Source organism: Pelmatolapia mariae, linkage group LG13 (assembly GCF_036321145.2).
Source record: "Pelmatolapia mariae isolate MD_Pm_ZW linkage group LG13, Pm_UMD_F_2, whole genome shotgun sequence".
Lineage (NCBI taxonomy): Eukaryota > Metazoa > Chordata > Actinopteri > Cichliformes > Cichlidae > Pelmatolapia > Pelmatolapia mariae.
In genome coordinates this window covers 36,807,412-36,820,119 of record NC_086238.1, presented here as the reverse complement: position 1 = coordinate 36,820,119, position 12,708 = coordinate 36,807,412, and the positions used below count along the sequence as shown (strand labels likewise).

At 42.7% G+C, this 12,708-nt stretch overlaps 1 protein-coding gene across 1 annotated transcript in view; it reads right to left on the bottom strand.

Annotated features, from left to right (window-relative positions):
* The window catches only part of shtn1 (shootin 1), a 40,796-nt gene that overhangs the window by 4,825 nt on the left and 23,263 nt on the right, over positions 1-12,708 (bottom strand). Inside the window, exons 5-12 of the mRNA XM_065471866.1 lie at positions 12,148-12,316; positions 9,477-9,574; positions 5,810-5,891; positions 4,871-4,965; positions 4,593-4,739; positions 2,696-2,849; positions 2,339-2,453; positions 1,334-1,416 (exon numbers count right to left, since the gene is read on the bottom strand). Coding sequence (XP_065327938.1) covers positions 1,334-1,416; positions 2,339-2,453; positions 2,696-2,849; positions 4,593-4,739; positions 4,871-4,965; positions 5,810-5,891; positions 9,477-9,574; positions 12,148-12,316 — 943 coding nt within the window. The remainder of the gene's footprint in view (positions 1-1,333; positions 1,417-2,338; positions 2,454-2,695; positions 2,850-4,592; positions 4,740-4,870; positions 4,966-5,809; positions 5,892-9,476; positions 9,575-12,147; positions 12,317-12,708) is intronic.

The following is a 12,708-nucleotide window of genomic DNA, read 5'->3' as shown; positions in this document are numbered from 1 at the left end:
ACAAAGCGTCTCAAAGAGAAGGAAATACAAAATGAACATGCATCGCACAAAAAACAGAAGAGATTTTCCCAAATCAGGGCAATCAGGAGATAGAGACAATAATCGTTCTAACTGACATGCATCAAAATATAAAGCAAATGAACCAGGCCATTCTAGATCTTTGGCCATGTGGTGTGAAAACATATTATTAAATATTAGTCAAGTAAACACAAACTGTAGTTTCTAAATGAAGATATTTATAATTAAAGGGAAAAACCCAAACCTCCACGGCCCTGTGTGGAAAAGGTGATTGCTCCTAAAGCTAATAACGTGCTGGGCCACCGCAGCCACAGCAGCAACAACTGCAATGCAGCCTTTGTAATAACTGACAATGAGTCTTTCACAGCACAGTGGAGGATTTTTGGGCCACTCATCTTCGCAGAATTGTTGTCATTCATCCACAGTGGAGGGTTTATAAGCATGAACCACCTTTAAGGTCATGCCACAGCATCTCAATCGGATACAGGTCAGGACTGTGGTCCTGGTCTAAAGTCTCTATTTTGTTTTCCTAAGCCATTCAGTGTCAGGGTAACTTGGTTATTGACCCAGTGTTTTGTGTTTGGAGTCTTGTCTACTCATTACTATGTTCCCTGCGTATCTTGTGTTTCCTAGTTCAGTTTGCTAAAGCTTGATAGTTTAGGTTGTTATTTGGTCCTGATCATGTCTTTGTTTTGTCCCCGTGTCCTTCCATCAGTGTTCCTGTGGTTAGGTCTGTCTGGTCTTCATGTTTGTTTCTCCGGTCATGTCTCTGTGTGTCACTCTGTCGTCCCCTCACCTTCTTGCCCCTCCCTCTCCTCCCTCTGTTCCCTGGGTTTGTGCGTATTAGTGTGTGTGTGTGTTCCTCGTACTTCCTGTTTTAGTGTGACAGTCTCTTGTCCTGTGTGTTCCATGTTCAGCCCTGCTTCCCCTGTCTAGTTAGTGTGATTACGTTCAGCTGTGGTTTCGTTCGCTCATTTGCCCTTGTGTGTATTTATGTCTGCATCACCGTCTGTCCTGCGTCGCAGTCTCTCTTATCCTCCGGCTGTGTGTTCTGCCTGCTGTTTAGTTTCCAGGAAGTGTAAGTGTAGTTTTGGCATTCCACCAATAAAGCTGCGTTTAAGTTAGTGAGAAAGTAAGGGACGAGAGAGCAACACACAGAGACGTGACTGGATCAGAGAGCAAGTTGGTGTTAGTATCTTGCCCAAGAATATCTGGCATGTAGACTGGAGCAGATGGGGATCGAACCACCAACCTTATGATTAGCAGGTGACTACAAGTGATTACAAGTTAGTACAGCACTGTCTCTGATGTGTACCTGGTGTCTTGGCAGAGTCCTGTTCCACCAGCGGGATGTCGGTTCTGATGCCTCTTCTCTTTCGAATCAGTGATACCAGTGTGCTATATGGAAAGACACAAATACATTGTTCAGTTAGTTGTTATTTAGGGAGAGTAGTGTTCAAATCTAAAACTGAGTGAAAGAAGCGGTCATATTAAACACAGTGGTATTAATTTCAAATCAAGGTAAACGAAGCATTCCTGAGATAGCTGAGAGCTATAATCCCTCCAGTGTCCTGGGACTACCCCTCAGTGTCAGCTCGGCTGGAGATGCTTGAAACATCTCACCTAGAAGGTGTGCAGGAATCACTGGAAACGGCTCCTTTCAATGCAAAGGAGTGGCCAACATGTCATTTGGAGGAAGCTTATTTGGACTGTTTGTGTCTGTGATCATCTTTCAGTCACTACTTCTCTCTTAGGTGACGGTTCATCAGTGCTAGCAACAAGCCAGCTACTCCTCTCAAACAAAGCCCTCCAGGCTTTACTGTCATTGCCCATGTGTGGTGCCCAACACATCACACAAAGATTTCAAAAAGGACTCTGCTCTTTAAAATGTTCCCCGAATTAAATAAACCCTCTTGTTCACTGAAGAAACCTTCATCCTAGGCCACACACGTAAAGTTTGACCCTAGCCTGGCCAATAGGGTCTCATTAGTGTACTCCAGTGCTCCTATCCTGGACAGGGTGTTCATGTCTCTTTGCTGACGTCCTCACAAGAGTCCAACAAATACATTGCAGAGGAAAGGTCCCATAGATGGTCTGGCTTGTGCTCCAAGTTATTCACTTCACTTCAAAATCACTTTGCAGTATGTTCAACAACTCCACTCCTGTCTTCACACTGTGGATTACCTGCACTGTGTGATTGCTGTGATCAGCTCAGTCAACAATTTATTTCCTTATAGTCATTTTACTGTATAATTATTCCATTACACTCAAAGACTTTCACACATTGATGATGTAAAGAGTAAACTGTATGTGGTCAAACCTGAGTGGGTTCGTGGTTGAAGGCGGGGCTGGAGGAGGTGGAGGAGGTGGAGGTGGAGGTGTTGGAGCTGGGGGTGGGTTGGTAGCTGCCTGAAGCTTTTTCTGGAGCTCTTCAACTGGCCCATCAATCACATCCAGTTACAGTACCAACACATCACCAAGGACAGAAATTTTTAACTATTATAGTAAAAAACTAATAATCTTCCAAGCTGGCAAAAGCCATGAAGAGAATTTCAAGGTCACACTTTAAATCAGTTGTGTCCTTCTGTTGAAACCTACACACACACAGTGTGCTCTCCACACTGTTAGTGCTGTTTCCATCTCCACAATGCCCCCTTCCAATATTGTTCGACCTCACCTGTAAACCTCAGATCCTTGACCTCCAGTTCAGCCTTGGAGCATTTATTGCTGTACTCCTTCTTCTCCTCCTCCAAGAGCTCCAGTGTGTGCCTCAATGCTATAAGCTCCCTCTGAGTTTCGCTGTTCCCCAGCATGTCCTCCATCGTCTTTATCTGAAGATGGCCCAAGCACACAGAAAATATTTTTGCTACAAAAGATATGCACACTAGTTCAAATCAGCGTAACCTTAAACATGTAGCATATTTGGTTACATTTTAGACAGAATTGTCATGTCGACTGACAGAATATTACTAGTTTGTTTGGCTTTAAAATGAATCTTTGGGTCTCATAATGCAGACAGTTCATTTTTTAAATTATTTGCTACATTGTAGCATAATACTGCAGACAAACTGAAAAAGGTTTACTTTGAAGAAACCACCTCTCCTCTGATAACACGCTGTTATGGCAGCTAGCTTCATGAGGTCATGGCCTGCAGTGCTTTGCTGTTTGTGCGTTACCGTCACTGGTGTCTTTGTTCTGGGACTTCCTGTTTGTTCTCCTGCTTTCATTTACAGCTACAGGTAATAATATAATAATACAAACTAATCCAACGGCTGAAATTGTTTCTCTCCTCAATGAAGAAATACACACGGCTGAATTATTTCTAATCTAGGAAATGAATATCCCTCAAAGAAAAGAATGTGGATGACTCTGATAAACCAAGTGCCAGCATAGTGTCGGATATCACGGCTACAGCTCCGGGGTTGCTAATTTCTCATAATTCTCATTGGACAGCTGCCAGTTGACATTCAGTCATCTGCTGCACAAACCCAGTTCCTTAACCAGTGTTTTAATTGTTCCTCAAATGAAGGGTATGGCTCACCTCCACCCCAGAACCAGAAAAGATCAGTGATCCCTCTCAGCTCTAATTGTTCTCCATCAGAGCCACAGGAGGAGGGAGAAAGGGGAGGCTATTCAGCTGCTTTTAATTATTAATCTGGCAGGTCGTGGCCCTGTGGTTGCACTGCCATGGCCCATGATAATTCACCAGGCATTTCCACTCTATGTAATTAGTCAGCTAAATAAGTCGTGTTTGGATGCATACAAATTAAAAGCATTGTCCAAGCAAATTACAGAGGTGCGCTGCCTCCACTGCTTAACACTTTTCTTCTGTTTTAAGCATTAAATGAGTTATTTCTGACTGACACACAGTCTGTTCTTAGGTATAGATTAGATTCTGCAGTCTTTAATACCAACTACCACAGCCATTACTACACAGCATTATATTTATTTACTTTGTATTTTTAAACTTCTATTATTCTTTATAATGTTATTGATTTTTAATTGGCTTGTTTTTCAAATGTGGAAAAATATCATTCCTCTTCATTACATGGTTATCGCTGCATTATTAGCAGAATGAGCCAGGATGGAAACTAATGGAAGCATATCCACTTTTTTTTTTCATGATAAAAACAAAGATATGCACTAGCAGGCTAACTGAGAACAGCTGAACTGTTTCAGTGTAGGAAGATTAAAGGCTGGCATCCAAAACACAGAGCAAGTCCATCAGATTGATGCACGCTCAGTCATCCAGGTAAGTAAATCTCAAAAGTTGATTCTGTTCATCTGGACGTAGCGTTTCTCCCACAAAACGCTACGTCCAGATGAACAGAATCAACTTTGGGAGAATTCCATCAGATCCACACAATGTCTGCTAATCTGGAGGTTATTTTATCTGACCAACCAACTTTAAAAAGTGCAGCCAAGGAGCAGTGAGTAATGCTAGTCATGATAAGTCTCTTTTTGTTGCCTTGTACACATCTGTGTGGAGAGGACAGTTTTTAGTGTTAAACAAGAAATTCATTATTTTAACAAGACTATTTCAGGCCACATCCAAAACGTCTCTTATATCAGACCTGGCTCTGGTGCGCCAGCCTCTGTGTCTCCAGTTCCTCTGTCAGTCTGGTCACCTGGCTGAGGGCATCCTGCAGAGCCTGACTTGGTGAGGAGCTCTGCATCAGGATCTGACTCTGTCTCTTCAGCTTCTTTTGCTCGACCACCATCTGGGAAAACACCATGAGGAGGATGGAGAATAAGAACATGGAAGACTGTACACACAAACAAACAAACAAACAAACAAACAAACAACCAACCAAACAAACAAACAAACAAACAAACAAACAAACAAACTCACAGCTCTGGCATAATTTTCTGCCTCTGTCCTCAGATCTCGCTCCAGGTTGAAGGTGTCGTGTAAAGTTTCATATTCCTCCACAGCTAACTGAGACACTACAAGAAGATTTTCACAGGGAGAGATTTGTGCTTTTTTGGGCAACCAGAAGTTGGGACACTTTCTAAATGTAAATATAAACAGCAGATATGATTTGCAAATCTCATAAAACTACATTTTATTCAAAACAGAACACAGAAACGTACACAACTTCAGCCTCATTCACACAAGCACTCATTTCTACATAAGTGCTTTCTATCCAACTTTCAAACACATTAGCGCCCATGGCAGTGACAGCTTTCACACATTGGATTTAAAGCCACGTGTTCCCATCCAAATATCGTCTTCTGTGAAGACCTTGTATATTTAAGCAAGACAACGCTAAACCACATACTGCAGCTATGACAACAGCAGCGCTTTAAAGCAGAAGAGTCCAGGTCTTCTGAACAATCAGCAAATGTAAACAAATCAGGACCAACCAGCCTGACATGACATGTGATATGTTTTCTATCTTCTATCATAATTTAAATATGGATTTATTTAGTGTTTTAAATTTAGATTGTACACAACTTCTTCAGAATTGGGGTGTGTGTGTGTGTCTGTGTGTATGTGTGTGTCTGTCTGTGTGTGTGTGTCTGTGTGTGTCTGTGCGTGTGTCTGTGTGTGTGTGTGTGTGTGTGTGTACTTTGTACAGCACTTTTCAATAGCAGGTGTATTTAACTGTGCTTTATAGATACTTTTTCCTGTCAGTGTATCAACAATCAGTTAATCAGGACACTTTTTGTATTTACTTTGTATCAAATTATACTTACGCTACACTGACTCTTTGTACCCAGTAGATTAATAATTAGCATTATATTAATAAACCAGTAAAAACACCATATTAAAATGCAGCACTCCAACCTCTGTGATATTTCCCCAGCAGCTTCTTTTGCCGAAGTGTCTCCGCAATCAGAACAGTATTATCATGTTTCTCCTTCAGCAGCTGTAAATGCAGCGAGGGACAGAGTAAAGACACATCACAGCATAAAAACATGTTTCATGATTTCTGTTTTACAATAAACACTTTGGAGATGGCAAAATAAGGAAATGGCAAATGGACTGGTACTTATGTAGTGCCTTTCTGCTCAGGCTGAACACTGAAAACACCTTCAACTACACGTCTCATTCACCCAGTGACACACAAATCCATACAGTGCTTCTTATCTACACCAAAGCACTTTATCTAACATTCACACATCACTGGGATACACCAGGGGGTGGGGACAAACCCTCTGATTGGTAGACAACCTTTTCTATCATATTTACAAGCTTATTGTTTATATGCACAGCTATCTTTCCTAAATACGCAGCTCATGGGAATCATTGCTGTGACTAACCAGCAAAAACTGGATCAGTTATAGTTTTAAATGAAGCTGAAGTTTTCTTAGTTGTGTTGCAGTGTGCACTGCACTACCACTGAAAACAGGCACAGCCATGCCATTTAAGAAAGGAGGTCAGAACACATATAGAGCTATACCATGGACATGATCAATACTGAGCAAAGTTGGAAATATATATCTGAATGTTAAAATGATTTGTTATTTGTCCATCCATCCATCCATCCATCCATCCATCCATCCATTTTCTTCCGCTTATCTGGGGCCGGAACACAGGGGCAGCAGCCCAAGAGAAGCCCAGACCTCCCTCTTCCCAACCACCTCCTCCAGCTTAACCGGGGGAACACCAAGGTGTTCCCAGGCCAGTCGAGAGATATAATCTCCCCAGCGTGTCCTGGGTCTGCCCCGGGGCCTCCTCCTGGTGGGACATGCCCGGAACACCTCACCCAGGAGGCGCCCAGGAGGCATCCTTGTCAGATGCCCGAACCACCTTAACTGGCTCCTTTCGCTCATTCGGGAGGAGCAGCGGCTCTACTCTGAGCCCCTCCCGAATGAATGAACTTCTCACCCTATCTCTAAGGGAGAGGCCAGCCACCCTTCGGAGGAAGCCCATTTCCGCCGCTTGTATCCACGATCTCGTTCTTTCGGTCACTACCCACAGCTCATGGCCATAGGTGAGGGTAGGGACGTAGATCGACCGGTAAATTGAGAGCTTCGCTTTTACACTCAGCTCTCTCTTCACCACAACAGATTGCACATCACTGCGGCCGGCACACCAATCTGTCTGTCGATCTACCGCTTCTTTCTCCCGTCACCCGTGAACAAGACCCCGAGATACTTAAACTCCTCCACTTGGGGCAGTAACTCGTCCCTGACCTGGAGTGGGCACTCCACCCTTTTCCAGCTGAGAACCATGGCCTTAGATTTGGAGGTGCTGATTTTCATCCCCACCGCTTCACACTCGGCTGCAAACCGTTCCAAGGCAAGCTGGAGGCCATCACCCGATGAAGCCAACAGGACCACATCATCCGCGAAAAGCAGAGATGAGATCCGTTCAACTAACGGACGGCCTCTCCTCTCCAGCACCCTGGTGTAGACTTTCCGAGGGAGGCTGAGGAGTGTGATTCCTCTAAAGATTGGGACCACCACCCTGGTCTGCCCATCCAGAGGTACTGCCCCTGATCTCCAAGCAACATTGGAGAGATGTGTCAACCAAGACAGCCCTACAGCATCCAGAGTCTTCAGGAACTCGGGGCGGACCTCGTCCAACCCAGGGGCTCTGCTACCAAAGAGTTGTTTAACTGCCTCAGTGACCTCGCAGAGATAGGTGAGCCATCCACCTCGTCCCCAGAATCTGCTTCCTCCTCGGAAGACGTGTCAGTAGGATTAAGGAGGTCCTTGAAGTATTCCTTCCACTGCCCGGCAATTTTCTCAGTCGAAGTCAGCAGCGCTCCGCCAGCACTATACACAGTGCAGGTAGAGCACCGCTTTCCCCTCCTGAGACGCCTGACGGTTTGCAGGAATCTCTTCGAGGCAGTCCGAAAGTCTTTTTCCATGGCATCTCTGAACTCCTCCCACACCCGAGTTTTTGCTTCAGCCACCACCCACGCCGCGATAAGCTTGGCCTGTCAGTACCTATCAGCTGCCTCCGGAGTCTCACGGGCCAACCAAGCCTGGTAGGACTCCTTCTTCAGCTTGGTGGCTCCTCTCACCTCTCGTGTCCACCGTTTGGATTGGGGGTTACCACCAAGACAGGCACCAACTGCCTTGCGGCCACAGCTCAGCACAGCGGCTGAGGCAATGGAGATGATGAACACGGTCCATTTGGACTCAATGTCCTCAGTCTCCCTCGGAAAGCTGTTGAAGCTCTGCCGGAGGTGTGCGTTGAAGACCTTGGCTGTCGGAGGGGTGCTTTACTGAGCTTCAGGTCCTGGAAGGGTAATCCAGTTTGAAGCTGGAGGATCTCTATATGAATGTCCCATAGGGCCATACAAGCTAGGTCCACTAACTTTTGGTAGCTGTTGTAAGGATAAAGGTTTGGTATACCCGTGGTTAGAAATACCATTACTACTTTAGTATTACCTTAACACAAAGTCAGGGCTGACCCGGGACCATTGCTGTGAGTAACAGCGCAGCATGAAGGTCCTTTCACATCGGACGCATTCACTTCTAGACGCATTCTAATTTGTTGCGCTGGCCGCTGCGCTCTGTCGTTTTTTTGCTGTAGCTCTGTGTGAACTAGATGCACCTGCTCCTTGTCGTTTCTATCTCTGACTTTATGTCCTCTACAAGAGTTTCTGTTGTTTTATCTTCAAATGTTCAATAAAAACATGTATCGCTCATTCACAACAAAGAAAGCTTTGTAACTATCCTACTACTGGTGTCTTCCTACATGCTAGCAAAGACTGTGTCATTTCCACAATGCTGCTCCTTCTCGAGGTCCACAGAGCCGTTAAAGTCTCTGGAGGTCCCTGTGTGAGCACGTAAACCTGTGACACAAAATTCATCGGACTCGGACACGCAGACTGTTTTCCTTCGTGGTGATGAAGGAAAACGCTGGGCTGGCATGTAAAAGGGCATTTATCCTTCCAGGACCTGCAGCCAAACCCATCTGTTCTCTGATTGGATTGTTACATTTGTGATTGACATGACATTGACCAATCAGCTGAAAGGAAGAAAAATCGGGTCAAAATTTGTACTTGTAAGTTGAAACTCACACACAGCCAGTTACAACACTGTAACTCATGTAAATATTTTTACAAACACAAATTCTCATCTATAGAAGCACAAACAACATTTTCACATGTTTTGGTTTAAAGGTTACAAAACTCAGTTCACAACTAAGCATTTGATTTACAAGCACAAAATATTTATGACCACAGTTTGACCACAGACATGGTCAGTCCTAACTTACAGTGCAAACCTGCCTTAAATGTGACTCGTTGTGTGTTCCCTCTTAAGTGCAGCAAAACAGAGATACGGCAGCACGTGACAAACCTCTGCCATGCGCAGTGCAGCTGCACACACAGTGGATCCCTTTCTGTCCTAATGTGTCACTGTTATTATTGTTAGGAAACAACAATGCAGGGACACATTTTGCACATATTTACTAGCAAGAACTGGGAACCTGAATTCACACGCTTGCTGGCCAAAGTATTCACAACAGGGAAAAAGAAATGTTAAATACTTACTTCCTCCTTGGTCGCCCTCAGTTGTTCTCTTACTGCCTCAAGATCAGAGAGTGCTTCATTTTTCTCCTTAACTGTCATTTCCAACTTATTTTGCAGCACTAAAAAAAGCAGCACAGTTAAACAATGTTGTGGTGCACTGACTGTACAACTGTGACATTCTGTGGGTTAACCTGTGTTTGTTTTGTCAAATAAGAACATTTATTATGTAGAGCCAAACCTCTTTGAAACACCGATCGGCTTAGCTCTGATCTTTTTGATAATACCGAATGATTGAAACAGAGTAATTCATTCATACTGGCGTTACATTCTCGATTTTTAGTTTGCGTTTATAGACTGTGCCTAACAAATGTTTGAGACCACCTGTCATACAAACAAGAAAACACAAATACTTCAAACTTTGTCAAGATTGTCTCTGAAGCTAAAACTTTTATTAGAATTTATGAGTCAAATAAGAAAGCTTCTTTGAGTCGGCGCCCGGGACTTTAGCGTTTTAACCACTAAAACTTCCTTTTTTGACATATATACATATATATATATATATATATATATATATATATATATATATATATATATATATATATATATATACATATATACATATATAGACTTTCTTATTTTTTCCACTTTTTGTAAAACAACAAATCTTAAATTTCATGGACAACAACAAACACTAGATTTCAGCATTAAAATGATCATGTTGAGCTTTAGTGGTGAGTTTAACCATTAAAGAGACATAAAAAATAAATACTCTTTTAGTTTAATTTAGTGCAGCTGTGGCTTAAACCTGTGCTGTGCCAATACGTTGGTTAAGAACTGTACGTGTCCAAAAATGTGACAAATGGAATAAATCTTGAAATAAAGACGTGTTAATACAAACAGCTCACAGCAGGAACAGTCTGAGACATTTAAACAGGGTACTTAAGCAGAGGAAGGTCGCTGACACCAAAAGCTGTTTCAGGTACAGATGGATTGCCTTCTGGTGAGTAGAACGAGGATTTCGTGTCATAAAATTTTCAAGCGAAATACTGAAAATGATTTGAACAGACGAACACAATCGGTGTGATGTACTTAGCTCAGAACCTACGAGAACTCGTCTGTTTGGCTGGGATCTACAGAAGTCTGTAGCCAAATATCTCTGGTGTTTCATCACAGGAGCTGCTTTGACTAGCTGTCCATTAACATGCAATTATGAATTTTCAAGATAATAAGCCCACAATCTTTGCAAAAGTCAACTTATTTCAGTATTGCCTGTATCACAGCATATTATTTGCAAATGACATGATTATCTGTCCCTTTTAATGCCAACGACATGAATGGAAAAGCATCATCGAGTATAAATCCATTATCACCCGAGGTATAATTACTGTTTGACTAAAGGAACTGACCATGACGTGAGCCAGAGGCAGCTGGAGGAGAAGCAGAAATACATCTGCAGTGCTGAACTTCACACAGCTGAAAACTATCAGGACATCTGGAGCTGCCAATTATTTTATGCACATGTGCGCAACACACCTAATATTTTTTACTTTAAGGGTGTAGACATTATACTCTTAATGCCATCTGTAAATTGAATTTTTGATGAAGCTAAATTCCACACTGTGATGGACGTGGCAGTGGGGACTGGCTTAAACCTGTCGGGGTCTGAGACCCAGCATCTCGAGTTTATTTTTTTCTATTCTTGACTTCTTATGTTAGAATCATGTTTTATTCTTGTTAAGGATGTAGTTGAGTTATTTCATATTTCTGATTACTAATGAGAAGAGTTCTGGTATATTAGTTTGTCTTAGTTGAGTTTTAGTCTGGTTGATGTTTGTCGCTTTGTCATGTCTGCATCTCCATGTTTCCTGTTTTATTTTGAAAGGTCTATTGCTCCCACGTTCAGTGTGTTTAGTTTTGTTTCCCCTGTGGGGTCATGCTTCATTTGTGTCAGCTGTGTTTCTACTTCCCTCCTTCCCCTCCTGTGTTTAAGTCCTCAGTGTCAGGTCGTCTGTTTTCAGAGTGTTTTGTTACAACTGTTCAAGCTCAGGATTATTCCCCGTCTACGTGTTTCATGTCTCCTGCCACAGTTTACAGAGTTTGTTTAGTTTTCCCAGTTTAGGTTTTAGTTCAGTTCTCTTGTTTCACTGTGTTTTTGTTTGTTGGTATTCAGTCCGATAAAACGGCTCTCTCTTCGTTACTCTTCGTCTGTCTGCTTTTGGGTTCGCTCCATAAACACACCGACCAAACCATTACAGACTTCTAGAATCCAGGTAATTTGATTTCCACTCATTCAAATATGTGAGAAACTCACATCATGTGCCATGTGAAGACTTTGAGTAAAGTCCTTGTAAAATGAAGTGTCAAACACAAAGCTCATGGATCCATTTCCAAACAAGATTTCACCTCAGTGGTACATTCCCTTCTTCATGTATCCATCTTCTAACCCAGAGTTTGTCTTCTTCATGTGTAACCAAGACAAGCAGAAACGCAGTAACTTATCACTGCCAGCAGATAGTTAACAAGTAAATGTACCAATGCACAAGTGCGTTCACAGCTCTCCTTGTGACCAGTGAATACATTCTTGTGTTCAAATACTCTTTGGTGAATGAATGAATGCTGTAGGTGAAGTCTGTCAGCACAGTGTGTAGTATACAGTGTATGCTTTACATGATCTGGGAGGAGGAGCCAGTACCTGAGATGGAGGTGCAGCACTGAGGAGAGAGGCAGTCTTGGCTCGATGCATGCAGGTCCTCACTCTCTTCTGCTTCATCATTAAGGTCGATATCAGCAATGGTCTCAGGGCTGATGTGAGACAGCAACATCATACTCTTCCTCTTCAGAGAGCGGTTCTGCCTGTCCAGCTGTAGCATGCAGGCAGACAAAGGAAATGTAATGTACTATCAGAATAAGATGATTTTGTGTGTGTGTTATAAAGCAGCATTCATGGTTTATTTGACCAAATGAATAAAATGACACTGACACCAACACTTTCTATGCAAAGTGTGCAAACATCTACCAACATGTCACTTGGGTTTTCTTACAAACATAAACCCATAAAGACACCTAAAGTGTAGAAATGCCTTGAACATTTGCACTTTAATCACGTCTTCATCGTTTCACATAATCTGTGGCAAATTCATTTTACAGGAAACAAAGTTAAGCTAAAATCATATTTTGCCTGTTTTCACCAAAGTACTGATACTTCTATTAAAACAATATCTTCTAATGTACTGTACGTCCTAGCTGAAGTAAA